Source organism: Rhododendron vialii, chromosome 7a, assembly GCF_030253575.1.
Source record: "Rhododendron vialii isolate Sample 1 chromosome 7a, ASM3025357v1".
Taxonomy (NCBI): domain Eukaryota; kingdom Viridiplantae; phylum Streptophyta; class Magnoliopsida; order Ericales; family Ericaceae; genus Rhododendron; species Rhododendron vialii.
Genome location: NC_080563.1, coordinates 5866560 through 5889577, shown reverse-complemented (window position 1 = coordinate 5889577; position 23018 = coordinate 5866560). Strand labels below are relative to the sequence as shown.

The window sequence follows — 23018 nt, the reverse complement described above, 5'->3', positions numbered from 1 at the left end:
AACACCACCCTACTCCTACTCCTACTCCTACCAGTACCATATCTATCTATCATCATTAAGAGTGTTTTTTCTCATCATTAATATTCCCATACCGAATGATTATGATCACTTAAATGAGTTTAGTTCATACATTATTACATCGATCCTTAAGGATTGAAAGTGAGATTCTTTCTTCTTTTTGAGGAATGCAGGGTATCTCGAGCCAACTTACGTGCACCTCTGACCAATCCGTAGAAGCCCCTCTCACAATCGTTTCACACGAGTGAACCCTCCGATGAGTCGATACTCGTTAGCTAGCAAGAAGAATCGAACTTGCGACCGAATAATTCATGAGATTCCTATTCCTTAGGTTACGATTATCCAACCATACATGCCTTGTGTCGTATAAGGCCAATTGCCTTGTTGACAAGGGTAGACGGAGGTGTTGAAAAGTGGGGCGAAACGACACCATGGAGCCGAAAAAAAACTCTTAAAGTAAGAGTATTTTAGCCTCTCTCTCCCCATCTAGAAATTGGTGAATCAAGCTCAAGCATGTTTGGTGTGGTTTTCAGCATTCATTTTGTCCCAAAAATAGAGAGTTTCTCAGCATTCATTTTGTCCCAAAAATAGAGAGTTTCTCCGCACACACAAAAAAGAAGAAGAAGGCAAATCATATAATTTAACTCCACTATCTAAAAGTTCTGGCTCAGCTTCAACTTGTTAAAAGCACAAGCTTTTTGTGCGGTCGATTTCTTTTCAAGTGGCTAAAAAATCCATACTTGTCAACCTATGTGAGTAATTCAGGCTGTTGCCAAGACAGAGTACAACCAATTGATGCATGGGAGATTTTGTTTCTTACCTGCTCTAGCGACAGCCACTCAAAGCAATTGTTACTGTGGGGTTTGGTTATGATGAGTGGAATTGGCTTTGGCTCTCTGGTTCAATCTTGCTTGCTCCGTTCTTCCTCTTCCTCGTGACCTGCACCAAGTCACTAGCCTGGTTCAGCCCAATGACCTTCCGACGGTCAAATTAGTCCAGAAAAGGAGAAAAGGGAAGTATTATTTAGTGGGATCAACGTACCTCATTAGGGTTTCTATGCTTTCCTTATATAGGACTCCCTTGACTTGCTCACCAAGCAAATGCGTGGACGGCACACTCGATAATCGCCCTGGGTGACGTCATATATGTCGCACCGGATATGGCAATTATGAAGTACATGTCCTGAGCTGACCGTAATGATAACACTCGCCACGTGTTGTAACTGTCCTGGCCTACGCCACGATAACGTACATGGCCAAGCGGTTAGATGCACATGAACAAGGCTTCTTCCACGGATGACGTGGGTTGTTCTGCTAGATATAGGTTGGCCATGCCCGAATGTCATTGTTCGAAGACCGAGCTGGATGAACCAGAGGGACCCCACACGCGATGCCCCGAGCAACCGGCTTTAACCGAGCCCTATAGACCGAACCACATTATTAGGGCGACTACAGTTACCACGAAGAAAAGTGCGAGATAACACCTTCCCTACCAACTAATTGCCCATGCACCCTTAACTAATCATGCAAATTCAAGCTTAATATTACACCATCATTTCATAATTACCATAATGCAAAAATTAGCACAGAATAAAACATTATTCTGCACAATCATGCACATGGGTTTGTCATTGTTTCATGTAATCATGACAACCATTTTTTTTTACAACTTAGGTGTTCGGGTCAGCTTACGCGTATCTTTAATATTAGGGGATTAATTCACCGCCGACTTACACGAATCCTAATTAAAACTAGAGCAAAACTTGTATGAACTAATCTCAAATGAGCTAATAATACTTGAGAAGTTTCAAACCTAAAATTTTAAAAGGAAACAACTTCCTAAGTCTCAAACCTTCACTGCTACTAGACCTATCCTTTGGCGGGATGCAATCATGACAACTTAATTATCAGACAGCATGAGAAGAACTCAAAATGTACTCTTTTTCTCTCTGAAAAGTTGTTGACTTGATATGATTGAGGAGGAGACACACATTACATTGTTATTTGATTAGGCTGTTTGATTCCCCTTCACAGAGCAGGCAAAGAATTATTATATTCATTATATGAACCAATGATGGTTAATGAGTGATACCACTTCATTGATGGACCAGTGACCATCCATGAAAAATCACCCAAAAAAGGGAAAAGAAAAAGGTACTAAAAAAGAAGCTTAATTTATATAGGAATTCGAGAGTATTGTTTGGTAAAAAAGTATGCTTCGGCCCAAAACCACTTTTCTTTGACTGTGCCTAGTCCAACCTTATCACCGTCACCATAAAGAAGATCAAGAATTATAACAATTTTTTTTATAACCGGCTAACTTGCGTATATTTCAATTAATTCCGAAGTCCTCAAGTTAATAACCGGAAAAATTCTTCAGTGACTTCAAAATTTGAAATATTTTGGCCTCCAATCCTCCGTGGAATTCGAACATATGATCTTATATATGAAGGACAAGTACTAATTAGTTTTTCCATGCCATTTGGCCAACCCCTTTGGGATTAACAGTAATACTAATAATGACATAAAAAAATGGGTTGGAAAAAGGATGTTAAATACTCTCTGCCTATGCTGTACTGAAACCTAGTAGTACGGAGTAAACAATACGGAGTACATTTTTCCTGGTTTGGAAAATATAATAAATAATTGGTTGCACCGTCACAAAAGGCTTACACAAATATGTGCGGGCGGAATTTTGATTCCAGGCCATTTGGGTCTTCATATTTCAGGCCCAAACTCACAAGCCCCATTCCCTTATTTGATTGGATCTGGACTTGCTGAATTTGGCTTACCAACAAGAGTCCACAAAATTTTTTAACGGTCTAGATTTGAGTCAACTCGAATAAATATACGGGAAAATGACGGCCCATGACGTATTTTGATAATTAATACCCGTCAAGAACATACTAAGAATATTTGTTAATGCTGAAAATGTCTTTAACAGGTATTAATAATCAAAACACGTCATTGGCCGTCATTTTCCCTAAATATACCTTACCTGCTCCTTCCTTTGTTTTCACTTGAGAAATTGAGTCATTTCTAGTTCTTTTATCGACGACTCGGATAGTTTCAACTTTCCTGTACAACTTGGAATCCCAAATTTAGCAATAACAAAATTTTCCTATGAAAACATTTGGTTAAATTGATGGGTTCAAAGGAGCATCTATTTTTCATGGACATAACATGCAACCTGTTAGTAGATGGGTCGGTTGGATTGGCCCAACTCACATGGGTTAAGGATATACGATTTTTATGAGACTTATAAGTAACAATACATATTTGTATACCAAGGAACAAACTCACATGGGTTAAGGTTATACGATTGTTATGAGACTTATAAGTAACAATACATATTTGTATATCAAGGAACAATACGTATCAATTAAGAGGTGGCAAATGAGTGGATTTGGGCGGGTTGAAACGGGTCATTGGTTGAATACTAGTCTCTCATTTTCTGAAAATATATAGAACAACTAAGGTTCTTTGAGAAAATCTCTCTCCTCCTTTCTGCAGCCCCTCTCCTTTTCTCTGGGGTTTCCATCAAAGAACCCTAGGATTTGTGGTGTGGAAAACAAGAGTAGACTCTAGTAGTCTTCTCTAAGTGGCAAGAAAAGAAAACAGTGTATGCGTTCATGTTCGCTGTTTTCCATATATCAACCTTGGAGAGCTTCTGCTGCACTTCATTATGTGATTTACATGCTTCTGTATGTGTTCATGCTTCTGAAAGGACAATGTTTTCCTAGCTTCTTGTTCTTGGCAAATGTTTTCTGGGTACGAAGCCCTTGACATTGAAAGAGCTTCCAATCTACTACTCTATCTAAACAAAGCATAGTTGCCCTCACATATCCGGTTGTCAGTTTATGATCAAAAGGGAAAACCAACTGTCCATTTGTTCTGTAGGTCCACAGATTGAAAACAAGAAGTGCCTAATATGCTTTTATGTAGGTTCACAACATCAGATGAGGAACACAGGCAACTAGACGGATGATTCCTAACCGATGAACTGTAATACTAGATAGAAATGCAACATATGGTTCCAACAAGTGTCCGGAGGCAGAGATGGACCGATTGGAATCAGAAATAAGGTGTGACAGAAAGTGAAGCAAATAACAACAAATTAAACAAAGAAGTGTCCAGCGGTGGTTCATAGGATGGGTTAAAAAAACAGCAAAAAACAGATAAAAATTAGACCAATAAAAAGAAATAAGCAAAGCAACAAAATAGCACTGAAACAGTAGTTACACATGAAAATTTATGCATGAAAATATGAACTGAGCAAAGCATTATTTTACAGCACAAATCAATAGCTGTATGATACTTGTCTATTACGAGAAATTGAACTATTACGCATTAGTAGGTTCAGCACTATATCCAGGACTGTATAAATGAAAACTGAAGCGAGCAAGCAACTACCTATGAAAACCTTACATATTCACCTACAAATACATCCTCCGCAGTAACCTTTGATTACAACACCAGAAAGAAAAAGAAAAAATGCTACATCAATTTTCAAGAGGCATGTAAAATGTAAATACCTGGATAAGGAAAATGGAGACACATAAAGCTTTCAATAGGGTTTATATCAAACAACATGCACATCTCTATTCCTTCCAGGTGCGCTTAGACAAACAATCAACTGGTAACAATGTTGTGAGGAAGGCCATACCAACACCCCTTTTTTTTCCCACAGGCAGCCAATTGCTCGATCCAGGGTGACATTCAATCAGCTCCTACAGACAGCTCCATAGAATCCAAAGGGTCAAGTTTGACAAGAATGGTTTGCAAAACCATCATAATTTCCCTTGTACTGGCAGCTGCCAAATTATTTTCTTTATTTATTCAATGTCTGCAAAACATGACCACTTAAAGGAAGGAAATCTGAAATTTTTAGCTATTACAACCAAAATGCATAGAGATCTACAAGATATAATTCAATCTTCTCCTCCTAGGTGCACGAGAAGCTCCATTGTCTATATCTGAAACTCTGGAAAGACGATTCCTTCTCCTTGTAGACGAAGAGGGCTCAGTTAAGTCCATTTCAGTCGGCGCATCAGGTCTCAGGTTTTCCAAATGCCCATCAGAAGAAGAAACATCTGCTCTTTCGGAAGATGAAGCTCGGGTTGCCGTAGAATTGATCTCAGCTGCAGAATCCAAAGACTGGTGGTGGTGTTCTTCAACAGCAGCACTGCTTGTAGAAGGATGCCCTCTTTCAAATCGTAGAACCCGTTCTCGACTTCTTCCCGAAAGGGCTTCTTGGATACGCAACACAGCATAATCCTCAAACAACCTCGACCCCGATGAAGTGGAAGAAAGTGAAGCATCCGCATCCGATAGTACCCTCATCAAATGACGAGAACGGAGGCGGCGGCTGCCACCTCCTAACAGGGGGTTCCTTGACAACTCAGAGATGGGGATCTGACTATCTATAGTTGCAGGAGCGATTTCCTGCTGCTGTGAGGGGTCACCCCCTGTGGCACCTAACCGCATTCTAATTCGTCGAACTGCTTCTGACGTGAAGGCCCGGTTAACGCGTTGTTGCCTAACGCTCTCTATTCTATGTGCTTGGGGTCTTGGAGGCACCTTCACTCCAGACTCCGACTCTGACACAAAATTACTATCTCCGTTGCCGAAAATAGGAGTAACATTCGAATCTGTTACCTCTCCCTTGCAAACTGGGCATTCCTTGGCAGTTGAATATACATATGGCAATTGATAAAAGCATGCCCAACAAAACAAGTGACCACAACAAGTCAGTATCGGGTCTCTTGCCATGTCCAAGCACACATTACAGTCGAAAAACCCACCACCCTCACTGACAACCTTTTTAACTTCCGTATCCAATTCCAAGGCCTTTGCCACCAAATGAGAGCTATCCCTTTTGCCACTTTTGGCCCTCTCAACAGTCTCCCTATTCTGCTCTGTGCCCTCAGTACTACCAATAGTTTCAATCAATGCATCACTTGTTTCGGGAAGGTGGTTCCGAGCTTGTCGCCATCTCTGACGCTGCCTTGCCCTGGCATTGACAGCTTCAAGCTGTCGGATTCGGTCTTCAATCCGACTATGGGCTGTTTCTGAGTCATTCAATAGAAAGCCTACCCCTAGCCTTGAACCAGTAGATGGGCCCCGGCCTCCATTCTCCGCATTCTGCTCTGTGCCCTCACTACTTCCCATTGTTCCACTCAACACATCAAAATTTTCGGGAAGGCGGATTTGAGCCTGTCGCCATCTCTGGCGCCTAGCTCTTAACCCTTCAAGCCGTCGAATTCGATCCTCAATCTGATTATTGGTTGATTCCAACTCATTCAACAGAGATCCCAGCCCTATCCCTGAACCACTAGACGGATCCAGGGGTTCTTGGTTCAAATCAAGATCCATAACCGAATCAACCCTCATATTATCTTCCATCAGATATGAAAGATCCATAATTGAATCATCCCCAATAACGTTATCCATGATATACCCACCAACCCAAATTAAAATTCCAGAAACAAAATTCAATATACCACACTAGATCGCCAACAGAAACCCCATTAAACTCAAAACTGGTAGAAATTGGGTCTTTTTGAAAAAAAAAAAATTAGGGTTTTCGAAAATCAACAAACTTCCAACAGTTGATTCTTGCATGGAAAGGTATAAGAAAAAGGAAACTAAAGGTACGCTGAATTCTTTGTTTCATTGCGTATGCATTAATCTAGGTAGAAAAAAGGGATAAAAATTAGAAACCTGTGGGAAGGAGGGGAGTTCAGCTAAGATGCAGATGAGAGAAAGGTTCAGCTAAGATGTTGATGGTGTGCTCACAAGGAAGGAGAATTTGGTGGAGCTTTTCATCAAGATAAGCGGGTTCTTCCTCTCCTTGGCTTCTTCAACTGGCGGTCTGAGAGAGAGAAAGAGGGGAGAGAGAGGTGGACAAAGAAGACGACAAGAGAGAGAGAGATAGAGAGGAGACTTTAGCGCATCTTTGGACCCGGAAAGGCGGAAACCTGCTAAATCGCTTACTACGGCGTCGTGCCGTATTTTGTATATATATATATTTTTTTTTTGATCCGCGTGTCGTATTATATTTACTACATTGTTTTGCAGCTTTTGCTTTAACAGATTAAACCGAACTAATATCAATTAGCCCGTTTCAGGATCTTAAATAAATACTTATTTATTTTTTAAGAAGGCAATTTCAAGTTAAAAAATAATGTGTTTACGCAAATAATTTTTCTATCATTATGGATCTTATTTGATAGATCTCATCGAGATCTCTTATACGGTGAAAAAAAATCTTTTTCATTTATATTATTTTTGAGTTTGAAAATGTGAAATAAGCTGCTTATTTTTTAAGAAAGTTTCTGAAACGGGGTTATTTATAGGAGTGTCTAGAATAATTACAAGAAAAAATCTAGCATTTATCCACATAAATAAACATGAACCTGCCTAAGTAATTGTCCGAGAGAATTTCACAACTGTCGTTTCAAAGATAAAATGTTATCGGGAGCCACATCAATGTGTTACCGATAACAATCTCTTACACTTTGATAAAATTATAGGAGCGGTCGAAATGGTTACTGAAGAAAATATAGCATTTATCCACGTAAATAAACATGACTCTGTTGAAATAATTGTCCCGAAAAATTGCCGATTCAATGACAAATTGTTATTGGGGGCCACATCAATGTTTTCGGTAACAATCTCTTACACTTTGAAAGAATTATAAGATCGTCTGAAATGGTTACCGGAGAAAATCTAGCGTTCAGCCACATAAATAAACATGACTTCATTTAAATAACTGTTCCAGAGAATTTCTTGCACTTTGATAAAAATATCGGAGCGTCCAAAATGGTTACTCGAGAATATACGTAGTTCTCCAAAATCGAATACAACTGGAGCAATTTCAGATGACGGTAAAAAGCTTTACAAGTGAATAGAATCCACGGTACGTTCTACCTCACCACCCTCTCACTCATACCTCTGCGAGCATCTTCAACCCATGCTCTATTTCTTTATTTGAGAGTATGGAACTCCTCTAATCCATCCTCTCAAGCCTCCTCTATTTGAGAGGATGAAATTTTGATCCTCCATATTTAGAGGATGTGAAAAAATATGGAGGATCACCTCTATAACACTATTCACCTTTTAAAATGGCATTTGTATCCTTATGAGCTTTTGTTTATGTCAATCATATCATTTTACCCTTGCACGTTTATGTCAACCTTTTAACATTGTCTACACTTCTACAACATCAACTTAATTCCACAGGACTTGTGCTTAACTTCTAAGTACATTTCATAGGTTCTACAACATTAACTTTTACAGCAACTGGTAGATGAACTACCACCATCTACCACCATCATTAACTTGAGTAAAACTGGAGTAAAAAACAGGAGAGGAACTTGTTTTGCTGTGGCAGAGATTAATTTTGGAGGAAATTTTTGGAGGGTGATTTTGGAGGGAATTGGTAGAGGTTAATTTTGGAGGAAAACTTTAAAGAGAAAAATAGAAGGTTTGTGGTTGGAGTAAATAGGAATAGTAATTTCCTCTAAAATCATTTTATGAATAAAATAGAGTATTTGATACTTTCAAATAGAGTATTGAATTGGAGATGGCTACGACATTTTGCTCACTACAAAACCTCACTGATCTCTCTCTCTCTCTCTGATACTCAAAACCCCACAAAACAAAGGGTTGCCTTTAAAGGTATGAATTGAACTCTATAGTCTCTAGTCAATTCCAATCCCAGACAAGTAAGAGCCCAAGACTTCAATTCTGGTGGCTGGAACAGTGGAAAATACCCCCGTGGAGCAGATATATATATCTTACCACATCCTTGAGACATGGAGACTGTGTTTCAGTGTTTCGTTTGGCGGGTTTAGAGACCCAACCCTTTCTCTTTGCGCATGGTCCTCAATATCCTTAATAAATTTCCTCCCAAATTATTACTCTCATTTTTTTTTTATCTATCTCTCTCCAATCGTCACTCATTATTCCAAAACCCAAACCAAACGAAGTCGGAATGCTTGTGTTTGATTGGCAACCAAACATGGCCACCATGCTCATATTTCCATGTGATAGCCCTACCCAAAGTGATTCTTTCTTGGCACCAAATTTACCTTATAAGATCTTACTGATGCAACTAGGAGTTGGAATTAATCTTTCTTTAATATATGTCTAAACCACAAGGAGCGGATATCTGACATGCTTTCATTGACTTTAAGACCCTTAATTCCTTCCATTATTAATCCCATCAATATACGAAGACTCTGCTTTTACTATTATATCCCTTATTAGTACATGAAGATGTATCTAAAATTGGGAATGAAAAGTGAGGATATTTTGTATTTGATGCTTTTCAATTCGAATTTGATACATTTTACCGATCGCACCGATGATTAAAACCACTCCTTTTTTGGGAGCTCGTTGAGTTTAACCATGCCAAAAGCTTAAGTAGATTCATAATATCAATCGACATATGATCGTGACGCATTCATCCATTAATAAATGGGTTCCTAATAAGTTTGCACCCAACCTATTTTACTAATGATAAATGTGTTCAAAAGATATTTATCAATATGCAATCGAGATTTTTTGTTTACATGGTAGTGTTTTATTTCTTTTGTTTAATTATATTGATTTACTTTTTTGGTACGGTAGTGTTCTCAACAAGCTCTAAAAATATAACGATTTTTATCAATGAATTGGATCCAAGTTAAGGGCTCACAAAAGGCCTAAACTAGAAAAGGTTGAGTCCCTTCATAATCCCAATTAACCCAAACGACATATCCCTTTTTAATGTTGACAATTATAAAAAGGACAAACGTGGTGTGATGAGGGCAGAATTAACGAAATAAATTTGTTCATCGATACCATAAGCCAAATAAACTTCAAGAAAATCTATTATTCATCAAAAACCCTACTTAGAAATTTAAAAAAAAAAACCCCCTTCATAGATGGACCATGGTGATTAGTTAGAACCTTGGCTAATAAACATGTCTGAATTCTTCTGATTGACCTACTCCTATGTGCTTCCCTCTACTACACAACTAACCAACCAACATTTTTATTTTTCTTAATTTGTTGAGAAAAAGAACTTCAATTCGTTGTATTAAAAAAAATACACTTGGCGGCCAATCCTGTGTTCCATGCCTGCTCGATCGCAAGAAGTAAAGAAATTAAGGATTCCAAAGGAGATTGAAATGAAGCACATACAAAGAAAAGAATCAATCCTGAAAACCTAAATTTCTGAAGATCGACTCGCGCTAATAAGTTAAATGTGTTTCATTTAGAATAAAAAACAAAATCCTTGATAATAACATTAATGTGTATACCAAATAGTAATTGTCATCAAAACAAGAAAAGAGAAAAGTTGGGAGAACCCACTACTACTACATCTGTGTGATACTACTAGAATCAATAAAGAAGAACCATGTTGATCAACCACTGTGATCACGCCTTTGGAAAAACTCCAGTCTCCGGTCAATCACCCTCAAGTTTTGGCTAACCAACCCACTCAAGTAGTACAAATCACCTATGCTTAAACACTCCAACCCTAGTCTACCGGACAAACACTGGTACATGACCTGAGTCATCTCGTTATGCCGGTTCTCCGTCCCCAGTTTCGTCACTTTCTCGGTCGTCTTCTCGAGCCTTTGACGGGTGAAACTTTGTTGGTCCACCATCTTTCTGTTCTGTTCCGGTGGAGCCATGTTCCGAAACCTCGAGATCACGCGCTGAGCGTCCAGCGGAGAAGGCCAGACGTTCGGCTCGGGGCTATAAGGACTGTATAGGATGGCGCATGCTTCGACTCCGCACAACGTTGTGATCTCCTCTGCCTTCTTGATTAAGCCACTCTCCCGTTTTCTGAATGTGGTTCTTCTCGCGGAATCGTCTGAGATATAAGCAAGCTTCACTTTGCTTCTTGGCATGTTTGAGGTATGGTCTGGGGAGTTTGGATGGTATTGTTCTTGTCCCAAGGGTTTTATTTATAGGGAGATAACTAGATACAACTTGTATTGCAATTTATGAGGATTAGCTGGACAAATTTATTGCATCTTCTGATTTTGGTAGGGTACATTCGTTGCGAAATCCAGTCATTTATTCCTCATTATGTATGAACCAAAAATAGTGGATTTGATTTGTTTTGAATGTGTTCGGCATTAACACCAGTTATCTACTTATCTATTGGTACTCACTTTCTTTTTTGTGTGCGATAAGTGAAATACAATCCATGCTAAAGTGAAATAGTAACGGGGGATGCATCGTAGCATTGAGGATCAAGTAAATGCCACAAAATTATGACTGTAATCCTACGACATCAACTCTGTGGTACAAAGATTGGAAAATGATAACCATAACAGAGAACTACTGCCATTAATAAACGAAAACTGTGTTTTGGACCGCGCTCTCGCTTCCCTATTTTATTCATCTATAGCATGCCTTCGACTAAGAGACCCAATCCTTTTTCCAATGTTGCTTATCTTTTGGTTCAAAAAGCGACGCATTTCATTCAGATCAACTATGCTCAAATACTCAAAACCCTTTACCCTCCGCCGTTCAAGCACCGGTGTATTAAATGAGTCATCTCCTCGGGTCATTCTCCAACTCTTGTTTCATCTGTTGCTCCTTGGCGTTTGTCAGCCTTTGCCTTATGAAACTCTCTTGGTTCAGCATTCTTTTAGTTTGTTTCGACTCAAGACATATCGCGATAACACGTTGAGTTCCCGTTGATAAGACAAATGAAACTTTGATGGGACTGAGACCCTTTGGATGAGATGATGGAAACTCAACTGCAGATGACGAAGATTCAGTATCAGATGAACAGATCACACATGATTATGCAACGTGGGAGTTGGACTTCGTCCTCCATATTAGAACAATTAATTAATTGTATGGATTCTGTAATGCATAAAAACAGAAAACATAGTTGCATGTGGGGCAATAGTTGCCACTTAAACAGGAAATACATTTTAATGCTCTCTCTCTCTCTGGCTCTGGTGTTGGATATCGGGTTGGAGTTTGCATGGATTGGGAGGGAAGCTAATGGCCTAGCACATGAGGTGGCGACAAGCGCAAAGAGAGGGCTTCTTCTTCCAAACTGGGCTTCTTCTCTGCCGGCTCTAGTTTTATCTATCTTAGCTAATTGCATGCTTTACATAATTGCATAATAATCAAACTTTAATTCGGCATTATTGTTAGCAACCCTATTTAACCCGAGTTGAGTTTTGTTCACCCTCCACTTAAGAGGGAGGGTGAACATTACCCTCCTTCCTATTGGTTGAAATAGTGTGAATCTTATCACAAAGTGATATTATGCTTATCAAAAAGTATATTATACGGATGAGACCTACACCATTTTAACAAATAAGAGGGAGTGTAATATTTACTCTCTTTTAAGGAGGGTGAACAAAATTGCACTCCTATCAACCCCCCATTCATCTCAAGATGGTTGCCTAGCATACACTTTATGAGACAAATTCCCATTCATCTCAAAATGGTTTTTTGTTAAGTCTTTGCATAGAGTTATAGTTCTCCCTTAGAAGAATCCATTGCCACTTTGACCCACCTAAAAAGATGTTCGGGTCCCCACTTACATTTTAGCCCAAAGCTGCTAAAAAATAAAGCTGAACTCTTATTGTGACTTGTGAGCAAAAAAGTAATAGACCATAGGATGGCTAATAATGACACAACAACATATGCAGTTTCAGACTGATAGCAAGGTGATATTATATAGTATGTTTTCTATGCACCACAGACCATGTGCTTCACCTTACAAGCTTAAAGTGCCATGATCCGATCAAGAAAGCTATAATATATACTGTAGATTATATCAGTAAACTAAAAGGAATTGAACCATTTCCTCATAACAGTGTCCTTCCCACCTCAGTTGAGAAGCATTGCAAGAAAAGTCATTACGCATGAATATGATGTTGAGCAAAAAGCAGAAAATATACCGTAGGATCCAATTTGGATTTTGGGAGAATAGAAGGCACATGCATCCCACATGGAGGGATACTTGGAGTGGAAGTTCCCTTGAGAAAAACGTTGACCTGAAGACAGGGAAAACCAAAAGATGCAAAAGTCAACGAACTTAATTGTTTGCAGGAATGGGTAGATCCCAAGAAGGCTTGGAATACAACTAGGCCAGAACTTAGCTGCATTACTAAATTGTTTTCTATCAGTTAGCCAATTATATAAGCATATATGGCCACAGTGCCCCACCCCCCGCACAAACACATCAAAGAGAGAGAGAGAGAGAGAGATGGAGTCCAAGCATTTCAGCCATCGCCACAACCTAACCATCCGCCAAATGCCAGAAGGGGAAACAATCGATTGCTCCGGTTGCAACTTAGCCGCGTCAGGCGCGGTCTATGCATGCATGCAATGCAAATTCTTCCTTCATGAAAAATGTTTTCACGCCACTCGCTCCATCAACCACCCATCCCACCCACTTCACCATCTAACCCTTGTCCCTTACCCCACTTACCCCACGGGCTACTTCACCTGCGATTCCTGCAGTGAACTTGGATCTGGCTTTTCTTTTACTTGTTCCACCTGTGACTTTGACCTCCATGTCCACTGTGCTTCTATTTCTGAAAATACTCCTGTTGATGCAGTGCCCTATTTGGAATTCCAAATGACTGGTACTACTTCAACAGAGCCAGAGACAGAGCCCACTGCGGCTCCTACGCAGATTCAACACAAGTCCCATGCCGAACACGCCCTTAATCTTCTGCCGAGGGCCCCTGGTGCCAATGGTACATTCATTTGCAATGGATGTGGTGAAAATGGCGATGCCTCAGTATACCGTTGCTCCACATGTGACTATGATCTTCACATTAAATGTGCTTGGTTGAATAAAATTGTGGATCGTGTCGATCACGAACACCCCCTCACTCTGTACTACTCTAACCCGTACAAGGATAAGGGCGTGGCATTTGAGTGCGATGTCTGTCATTATAATGTCCCAGAGAATTCTTGGGTTTACTGCTGTTTAGATTGTGACTATGGAACTCATGTGAACTGTGTATGGGGTGAGGAACGCCCGAAAGTAGACGTGGAACTTGAAAATTTTATTGCAGCTAAACAAGAGCCTACTAGGGCTCATACACAGATTCACCACAAGTCCCATGCCAAACATGCCCTTAATCTTCTGTCTGGGTACCCCAGTGCCGATGGTGAGTACATTTGCAATGGATGTGGTGAAAGTGGAAATGACTCAGTATACCGTTGCTCCACATGCGACTATGATCTCCATGTTAAATGTGCTGGCTTGAATGAAATAGTGGATCGTGTTGATCATGAACACCCTCTCACTTTGTTCTACTTGAATCCATACAACGGTAAGGGTGTGATCTTTGAGTGCGATGTCTGTCATTACAACATTCCCTCAGATTCTTGGATTTACTGTTGTTTAGAGTGTGCCTACGGAACTCATGTGAACTGTGTATGGGGAAAGGAACGCCCAAAAGCAGTAGTTGAACTTGAAAAATTTGTTGCAGCTCAACAAGAACTCTCACGTCTTCAACAGCAAATCCAAATGAACAGGTTATCAGCTCAGATGATAGCATCATCAATCAACGGTTTCAGACACTGACCAGGGAGAGCTTGGGATCTATCATTATCAGTTGGATTTGGATGTTCCACTTGTTTGTTTTCTAACTTTGTCCTTTTCTTATTGTTATTTGAATGTTGTACTGGTATGCCCTCCAGTATTAAAAGTTTGTTTCCATCGGGTTGCCTTTTGGGCTAACTTTTTACCATCTTTTTTGCACTGTCTTTTTTAGTTATTTTCTCTTGATGTTTACTACATCCAGGTCAAATTTTTACATCACATCGTTCATCTCGACGAGAAAATTCGGGAAAATCATAAAAATATAGACCAAAGTGGAAAATACGAAAATTCACTAAAGATGACGCTAAAGACACTAAAGACCATGAGTCATATCCGTACAAGCAAGGATATCCATCATTTTTGGTTTGCAAATCAACCAATCCATATGACCGGATTTAATACCAACACCTATTTCAGTTCACACAAGTCAACCACAGGCCGAACAATCAGTGGCTCTGATACCACTAGTCGGGAAAAACTACCCACCCAGTGTCAATAACAAAAACTCAAGGGTTAATAGGAGCAAAATACGTGCAAAGAAATTTAAGAGGCAAATCATCAAACACCCAGAAGGCGTACAAAGTATTACAAGGGTCAGTGCATTACCTGAAAAGAAACTTGTGCCACGACAAGAACAACAGCAATCTGTGGAAGACACAAGCTGCACCAGATTTTTCAGAGTCTTGATTGAAACAAGAAATTGAACCTATGAACCCTTTACTAGGTAAATGGACGGGTTTCTTATCTTTCTCTTCTCACGGGGTCACTATCTGGGGCCCGAAAAAACAGGAAATTAATGAACTATTGGCAGGGATATTAGCGTTGCATAGAGTTCTGATTATGTTTTTAAAAAATGAACAATTAATGAACTATTGGCAGGGAAAAGAAAAGAAGCTTTTTTTCTCACTTAATGGTGACGTTTTTTTGTAGTAAGAAAGGGGAAGAACGAATAAAAAAGTTTGGACTTTTATATAGTTTTATCCCCATTTCTAATCGAAATGAGTATTCCAGTGAGTGATTTAATGAGAATCGATGGTTTCTTCTCTTCTTTTTCTAGTCAAATCACTCGAATATAAAGGGCCTGTTTGTTAGATGACATCTACAGCTTGCTTTGTTCGTTTTGTCTGAAAGTTCATGAATTTTCAAGAAATCAACATAGGAACGGTTCACAATGTTAATGTTAGAATTGAAGAAAATAGGAAAATTCGTGCTTCCATCCCATGCATGGGATTTGCATATGGATTTGGGCTTTAACATGCGGTTTACAATGTTAATGTTGGAATTCAAGATATCATACCGAATTCATATTTAATTAGTTCGAGTGGATTTCTCTGTTAAAATTTAAAGTCAATATCTTTAATCGAAGACATTGTATCTGATTTGTCACTAATTAATCAGCGATGCATAAATTAGCCCGAATATTTAAGTTATAAAAGAAAGACTATCTTTTAGTTAAAATCAAATTTCAACTCATTATACCATGTGGCATGTGCCCCGAACTCACCCTCAAAATCTGCAATTACAAGGAGATGCAAGGAAGCAACACGGGGGGCGGGGGTCACCAAAATAAATAAATAAATTATGGATCCAATCACTCACACCTCAACCCTCCCACCCTTCCCAACTGAAAATTATTAAGCAGTACCGTTACGTGCCCATCCTTCCCAGTTCCCAGATTTCCTATTCCGTGCTCCTAACATGAATTACTCCCCCCGAATCATATAATGCATGCTGCAATTGGGTTACCCCAATTGCCGAGAAGCCAAGTTCTTATTCTTTTTTCTATTTTGTGTTTAGGCTTAGACGCTTATTAAATTCTTGATCATTGTCAAGAGACGATCTTCGTAACTTGTCCATGCCCTGTTGGGAATTAGGGATGGTCAACAATCCCTCAATTGGTAATTGTAGACGGAAAGAGTTTCCGAACACTCATTTTAGATACTACAATAATTTGTCAAGTCTCGTAAACCCACCCATCTTCGCCAGACTAGTCAGATGGCTAAATAAACTAATATTTGCTGCAATACATGGCCAAAATCTTTGAAGACCAATCAACAACATTTTAAATATTGAACAACAAATTCTTTTTATTTCCTCTTTGCCATTGCAATTTTCAAAGATGCATTGAGAATGAAAATAACATTTTATGTAATAAAATATACTAGCCTTATTGGAGTAACAGTTAAAAGAAAAAAGTAGCCAACAAGACAGGAGCTTATGATACTCGATACCACAGCGGATGGTTTCCCATGAAACCCAAACCGACGTCCCACCCGTCAACGAGTGATTTGCTTAGATTCACAGTCATACCGAAAGCCACCAACGAAAACGCAAAGCAATCCCACCGATCGAATGGCCGAACAAGGAGAAGCAGTGCCACCACCACCACCGACACCAGATGCCCAGCTCTTTGGCCTCCTCTCCAGTCTCCTCCAGCAGGTAATCAACATATACATACGTGTATTATAACATGTAGGTAAGATGTGTATGCACTGTTTTTTATTAGGGGGTGTAGAATTTTAGAAGTGGCAATAGTACGTGGAAGGAACAAGTTCTGATGGATTGTGAATGTTTGATGGGATATATAGGATCTGGGTATTTTGATTTGATCTGGGTTTTTCCTTTTGTCGATCATTGCGTTGGTAATTTACTTTTTAGGGGTAAATTCCGATTCTTGATTTCCCCTAAGTTGTTGCAATTGAAAACCTGATGGATTGAAGGATGTTAGGCGCATAAGCTAATCATTCTGCAAACTTAGACATGCATGGGATGTAAAATGGTGGAAAATTATAACTTTTTTTCCCTTTTGCTTATTGGTTTAATTATATGTTAGACCCTATGATTGTTTACTCTGAAGGCTTATGGCAAGCTGTTATGGCAGTTATGCATAATTACTTGAGATTTTAGGGTAATTTGGGGAATTCGTCGTGTGTTGGTCCTTCACCAGTTTGGACCCTAGTTCGTTTGGTTTGCTCTTTTTTACAGTAACTACTTCAAACATTAAGCGGCATTGAATTATTGTTACATGTTTCCTCAGGTTGCAGGATTTCGATGAGGAGGAAAAAGGAACATGTAACTTGGACAATATTTGTGAGCATTAGTTAGTTTGGATAAAGTTTTCGACTTTACAGGCTTTTTACATTGTTAAAAGTTTGAGCTATCATGGGTGAGATTGTTAGTCAAGTCATTGAACACTCTTCTAGTCGTCTTGTTAAGTGAAATGGAGAATAGGTCTATACCCAATCCACCCACAAAACTCAATGACTCGTACTCATTAGAGCAACCCCCGTCTTTTTCCCCCTTTTCGGAATATCACATTATTGGACGATAATTAGACAGTGTAGATATATGAGTTCCTCCTGTAGTTGGCTTATGTTTGAGGAGTTGAATGTTGCGGCTATGTGTGCTTGATGAGTTTTCGTTTATGACTGCAAGGATTGACTTGCATTATGTTTCATGTGTGAAGGCCCTTAAAGAATTTGAGGTGCCATGAAAAGATTAGTGTTTGTCTTGTTGCTCAAACAGTTTATACTTACCCCCATTGTCCGAATACAAATACCCCTCTCATTCTTATTACCGAAAGAAGAAAAAACTGGCTGGAGTGGTTAGACCGCATAATCAAAAGTTTGGAAACTCCTAACGTAGCTTATCCTGGTCTGACATCTCTTCTGTTACTTCTTTCCATTGCCGTTTGGTCCTACTTTTCAGTGTTTCTGATGTTCTTTCCGACAACCATGTTAACAATAAACATGTGCAGGTGGAAGCATTGACCAATCAAGAAGAAGTTGAATTGCGAGCCAAGATTGAAGCCCTTGGGCTAGAAGTTACAAAAGTTCCTTCAAACCCTACACAGAATCTTGATGAGGTAGACTTAAGGTTTACTCACTGTTAGCTCTTTAGGTTTTCCCTCTGGCCTTTCTGTTTGGGGGTAACACATCTTTACATATTGTTCAAGGGAATCTAATTCTTTTCTCTATAGCTGGAGATAGCAAATGAGTTGGATAAGTTATCAGCAAAGCTGGATGATGTGGATGAGATGATTTCCTCGGCCATGGCTGCAGATCCACAAGTGAAGTCCCTCTTGAGTAGCACCGCCGATGTTTGGCTGCCAGTTATCACTGCGACATCTGATGAAAGGCGTACTTTTACAGCATCTAATGGAGATGATAATGCAGAAGCAAAAGGCAACATTTCTGATTAGTTTGTTGCACTCTTTAGTTTGGTTTTCAATTGTTTTCTCTACTAAGTGTACTGAATTATATTACACTTATTGGGATAGAAGTGTAGCAGTCGTTTACAGATAGGAAGGAAAGATAGCCGAATAGAGTAATAAGCCTCTATATATGGCAGCATTTGTTGTGCTTTGGCAGTGTTGCAAGGATCATCCTCGATCTTTCTTCATATTCCGATATTACTCCTACATTACTACTTGGTGCCGTGAGGTACCATGGAAAGGAAATTGATACCCATGATAATGAATTTATTTTGGGTGCAGATTGAGGTAGTGTAAATATTCTACTACGAGTTAGCATCTGTTTTTTAGATCTGTCTTTTGCGGCGATAAGTTTTCAAGCCTGCTGGTCCAGGAAAATCAGGTGAATTTTGAGAAATCTCGTGGGAGGAGGAAAGGGCTCGAGGGTTCAAAAATCGTAAGAGGAGAAGAGGGTTAGTAACATTTCTAACTCAGAGAGAGAGAGAGAGAGAGAGTCCAACATTTTCAATAAGATCACATACCAATTTATTCTAGGTTTTGTACATGATGGTGAAAATACAAGCCTATTTAGAAGATGGCAAATTGAAAATTAGACTAAGCAGCCATGTTACAATGGATCCAATGATCCAAAATAAGACAAGAAAGACTACGACACCGGCCAAAATAGTGAGAAATGGAGGACCATGGTGGCCATCACTGGTTGCAGCCCCATCCGATTTCCCTTTGAGAGAGCCTTGATCTGGAGGGTTAGTGTTCGATGCAAACACAACAAATGATCTGTGCCTCACTTGCAATCTTGCAGCATTCTTGAACCTGAATATTAAATTACTAATGTGTCCTCAGAACTAAACAATAATGGTCAAAATACATGAAAAGCTACAATACAAACAACCAAGAGTTCTGCAAGTAGGGTAAATTTCAGATAACTAGTTTTCTGGTTATTTATAATACGGCACTTTATGACTCAGAAATCCTTTAGAACTTCTTAACACACAAACCAAAGCTACCCGGGGCTCCATTTCATACTCATCAAAAGGAGAGGGACTTGACAAGTCGTTCGTTGTTGCTCTTGAACTTGAAGCAAGAGGTTTAATGAGTTCGTGACTGCTTTCAAGGAGCTTCAGCAATGTTTAAGATATCTGGAGGGAGACACCATAGAAATTGGGGGAGAGTTATCCGGACATGGGTGCTTTGTGGGGAGGTGCGACAAGATGTATTTTCAATTGCCAGAGGCAACTGGAGGAGGTGTGGGTGCTGATAGCAGGCAGGGGTTTTCAGCTTTTAAGGAGTTTGCGGCCAAGGAAGCAAAGAGGTTAAGGGGAAGCTAAAAACCTAGCAGTGAGCAGTGGAATTGTGGGGTGGACATAAAATGGAATTTGATTGGTTAGAAATGATTAGTATCGAATACCACCATTATGCATTGCTATATGCAGCGGCCGCCCATATACCTCTTCCCTGTGGAATCCTTGGCAATTCTTCCAGTTAACAGCAACATGCATTTTTGTATCCAGATAGTCATTCTTGTATGTACTGATATATCATTATATCCCCAACAAATCTGATTCCAGATTGATTCTTGGTGAGAGAATGAAAAGTTCAATAAACTAACAAACAAACACCATTCATGTAAATCCAACAGATAGAAAGCATTCGTTGTCAATTTGGCCCTAGGCGCCTAGCCAAGCATTCGTTGTCAATTTGGCCGTAGGCGCCTAGCCAACCAGACTGAGCTATGCAACCACCAAGACGATCACCCTACTACATTTTTATTCTTTGTTTATTACAGCATTAAACGACTTACAATGTATTGGATGTGGTAAAGACTAACGAAAAAGGATAAGCAAGGATGGTGGTTAAGAGATGCTTATTTCGCACACCATGCCCAAGTTTGAGTATCATTGTTCTTATTTAGTAGGTTGTGTTTCTTTGTGACAGTTATTCCGCACAAGGTGCTCAGGTTTTAGTCTCACTCCGCTCATTTCTTTCTTAGAAGTTTGATATAAAAATCATATGCAGCGGAAAATACACTGTAAGCCTATGGGCCGCTGAAGCAAGCGTTGCCTAGGCAGTTTGACATGCACAGCTAATCGCTCCGAGGTCCAGACAAGTGCCCATAACAGCTATAAGCACAATTAGCAAGGGTTGGAAACATGAAACAAATTCAGAAATTCAGCTTTTAGGCAAAAAGTGAACATCATCCCCAGTACAACAGCTCACTGTTGTGTAAATCACACTATTGTAACTCGTGAGTATGTCATCTTAAGTGCCTGAACACTAGCAGATGTTACGAATATCAAAGCAGCCATGTACATAGTAGTTTACACAAGAATTTCAACCAACATAAAGAAGAATAAAGCCGTAGCTTCTGATGCAAACAGATAGTTGTCCAAGTAAACTGGTAGTCTATAAACCACATGAGATCGATGAGCAATCCCAAGCATATATCAAGGAATTGGATTTCAGCACCATCACTTAGTCAAATACGGGCAATGGGGCACGGTGGAGTATCACAAGTCAAACTATTTCTAATCATCTTATGTGCTTGGATAAATTGTAAACCTATTTCAAGCAAAGCATTGATTGGATGATCAACAAGACAATTCTTATCTTTTCTTTTTTGGTACACAGCAATTTCATTTCAAAGCCCAACGGCATTACATATTCCATCACAAATACATGAATGAACCAAAATTACAACAATCTAAGACACGAGCTCATTCACTAGCAGGCTCTACAACACATACTTTGGCAGACCAACATAAATGTTGGGCATAGGGCCAGTCTTGACAAGACACTGATTGAGCTCAATTTCATGATGCTTCACCAATTGGCAACGTGCAACATTCAACCCAATGATCCACATCTCAAAAGATGGAATTAACACCACCGAATTCACGAAAGAAACACCAACTCAAATAAAAATGACCAAGCCATTTCGTTGGCTTAGTAAAAATTCACACAAGGTGGATTTACAAATTGTAACCACTTTTCACTTCAAAGACTGAAACCCATTACTTTTAAGGACGCAATAAAACTAAAAGGGCAATCAATTGACATTTTTATTTTTCCCCAGCGAAAGCAGTTTTGAGCGTGTAAGTTGGAAGTAATTACCTCAAATTTGGAGGGGTAGGAGGGAGATTGGCTCCAAGCGCAGGGACGGTGGTGGAGGGTTTACAATTGGGACGGCGGAACCCTAGAACGGACGGCAACGGACGACCACAGGCACAGCAATGGAGGGAGGCCATTATGCGCGAGATTTTTTTTGCGAAGTGACAATCTGAACCAAAATAAAACAGTGCCAAATGACAAGCTGATGATACATGCTAAAATCTTCTTTATGCAGGTGCTTATAACACTTGTTCAAGGCCCTCGATCGTGACCGTTCAAGACGTGAATGAAACTTTTTCGGGAAAGAGTTAATTGTGATCGATCATAATTGAAAACGAATCTCAACAATTGATTACGCAAATAAACGATTGAGATTGCGCCGCTCCTCCGTAAACTAATTGTTCACGGAGCTTCCGTGTGGAAAAGAATATCTCCTCCAGCATATGAGGCTGGGATAAAATACATTCCACACCCATGTACTTATCTATATTTCGTCCTTGCAAAGATGTGAAGACGTGACGAGCATTAGCGACTCATGCAGTAATTTTGAAATCGTAACTAATTTAATCAGGGTTTAAGGATGTGACGAGTACTTGCGTCTCATGCAGTGCAAGATTTTTGTCATGTTATGCTCTGTTTGGAACTTTAAAAAAATGAGAGCAAAGAAGATAAAGGGAAATAGGAGAAAAAAGAAAGAGAAATTGTACTATGCAAAATTCTAAAAATTTTATTCTCTCCAAACCAAACAATGGGAAAGAATTTCTTGTTATTAAATTCTCTCTTCCTTTCTCTATGTTTCCACAAGTTCCCAACAAAGCATATATAGTAACGGAAAAATTGCATGTCGCAGTAAATAAGTTTGAAGGGGCCACAGGAGAATAGGAGCAAGGGTTGAATTCCCAGTTTTGTTCTAATAGTTTAAGGAAGTAAAGCCTAATGAATTTCCATTTCAAAAAAAATAACACTAACTTGTTTAGTTGAAGTATTATGCATTTTTCTCCCATGGATTTTGGGCTAATCCCTGAGGGAAGATGATTTTAGCTTCTCACTTCATTTGTATCTTCTATCATTGGCCCCTCTGTATAAA

The 23018-nt window shown here is 39.4% G+C and overlaps 5 protein-coding genes and 1 long non-coding RNA gene across 7 annotated transcripts; 2 read left to right on the top strand and 4 right to left on the bottom strand.

The window, feature by feature from the left end:
* Nucleotides 1-4303: 4303 nt before the first annotated feature.
* Nucleotides 4304-7005, bottom strand: LOC131334256 (uncharacterized). Its single transcript, XM_058369191.1, has one exon. The coding sequence runs from the start codon at nt 6468-6470 to the stop codon at nt 4935-4937; it is 1536 nt and encodes a 511-aa protein (XP_058225174.1). The 5' UTR covers nt 6471-7005; the 3' UTR covers nt 4304-4934.
* Nucleotides 7006-10432: 3427 nt separating this feature from the next.
* On the bottom strand, nt 10433-10924 carry LOC131332574 (agamous-like MADS-box protein AGL80). Its single transcript, XM_058366877.1, has one exon. It carries the CDS (start codon nt 10922-10924, stop codon nt 10433-10435), a length of 492 nt encoding a protein of 163 aa, XP_058222860.1.
* A 316-nt stretch (nt 10925-11240) lies between these two features.
* Nucleotides 11241-15915, bottom strand: LOC131334255 (uncharacterized). The gene is made up of 3 exons (XR_009202095.1): nt 15217-15915; nt 12950-13045; nt 11241-11785 (listed from the first exon to the last, which is right to left on the bottom strand). It is a non-coding gene; the product is annotated as an uncharacterized LOC131334255 (long non-coding RNA).
* On the top strand, nt 13052-14769 carry LOC131334254 (uncharacterized). Its single transcript, XM_058369189.1, has one exon. The coding sequence runs from the start codon at nt 13258-13260 to the stop codon at nt 14590-14592; it is 1335 nt and encodes a 444-aa protein (XP_058225172.1). The 5' UTR covers nt 13052-13257; the 3' UTR covers nt 14593-14769.
* A 929-nt stretch (nt 15916-16844) lies between the features above and the next one.
* LOC131334252 (uncharacterized) lies at nt 16845-19104 on the top strand. Its single transcript, XM_058369186.1, has 4 exons — nt 16845-17049; nt 17648-17700; nt 18368-18475; nt 18590-19104. Exons 1-4 carry the CDS (start codon nt 16860-16862, stop codon nt 18809-18811), a joined length of 573 nt encoding a protein of 190 aa, XP_058225169.1. The 5' UTR covers nt 16845-16859; the 3' UTR covers nt 18812-19104.
* Nucleotides 19105-19324: 220 nt separating this feature from the next.
* Nucleotides 19325-22376, bottom strand: LOC131334253 (uncharacterized). 2 transcript variants are annotated; one of them, XM_058369188.1, is made up of 2 exons: nt 21935-22376; nt 19325-19636 (listed from the first exon to the last, which is right to left on the bottom strand). In XM_058369188.1, exons 1-2 carry the CDS (start codon nt 22066-22068, stop codon nt 19387-19389), a joined length of 384 nt encoding a protein of 127 aa, XP_058225171.1. In that variant the 5' UTR covers nt 22069-22376; the 3' UTR covers nt 19325-19386. The 2 variants fall into 2 exon arrangements, with proteins under 2 accessions (XP_058225171.1, XP_058225170.1); XM_058369187.1 differs by having other exon boundaries at nt 19325-19651; nt 21935-22174.
* Nucleotides 22377-23018: the final 642 nt, after the last annotated feature.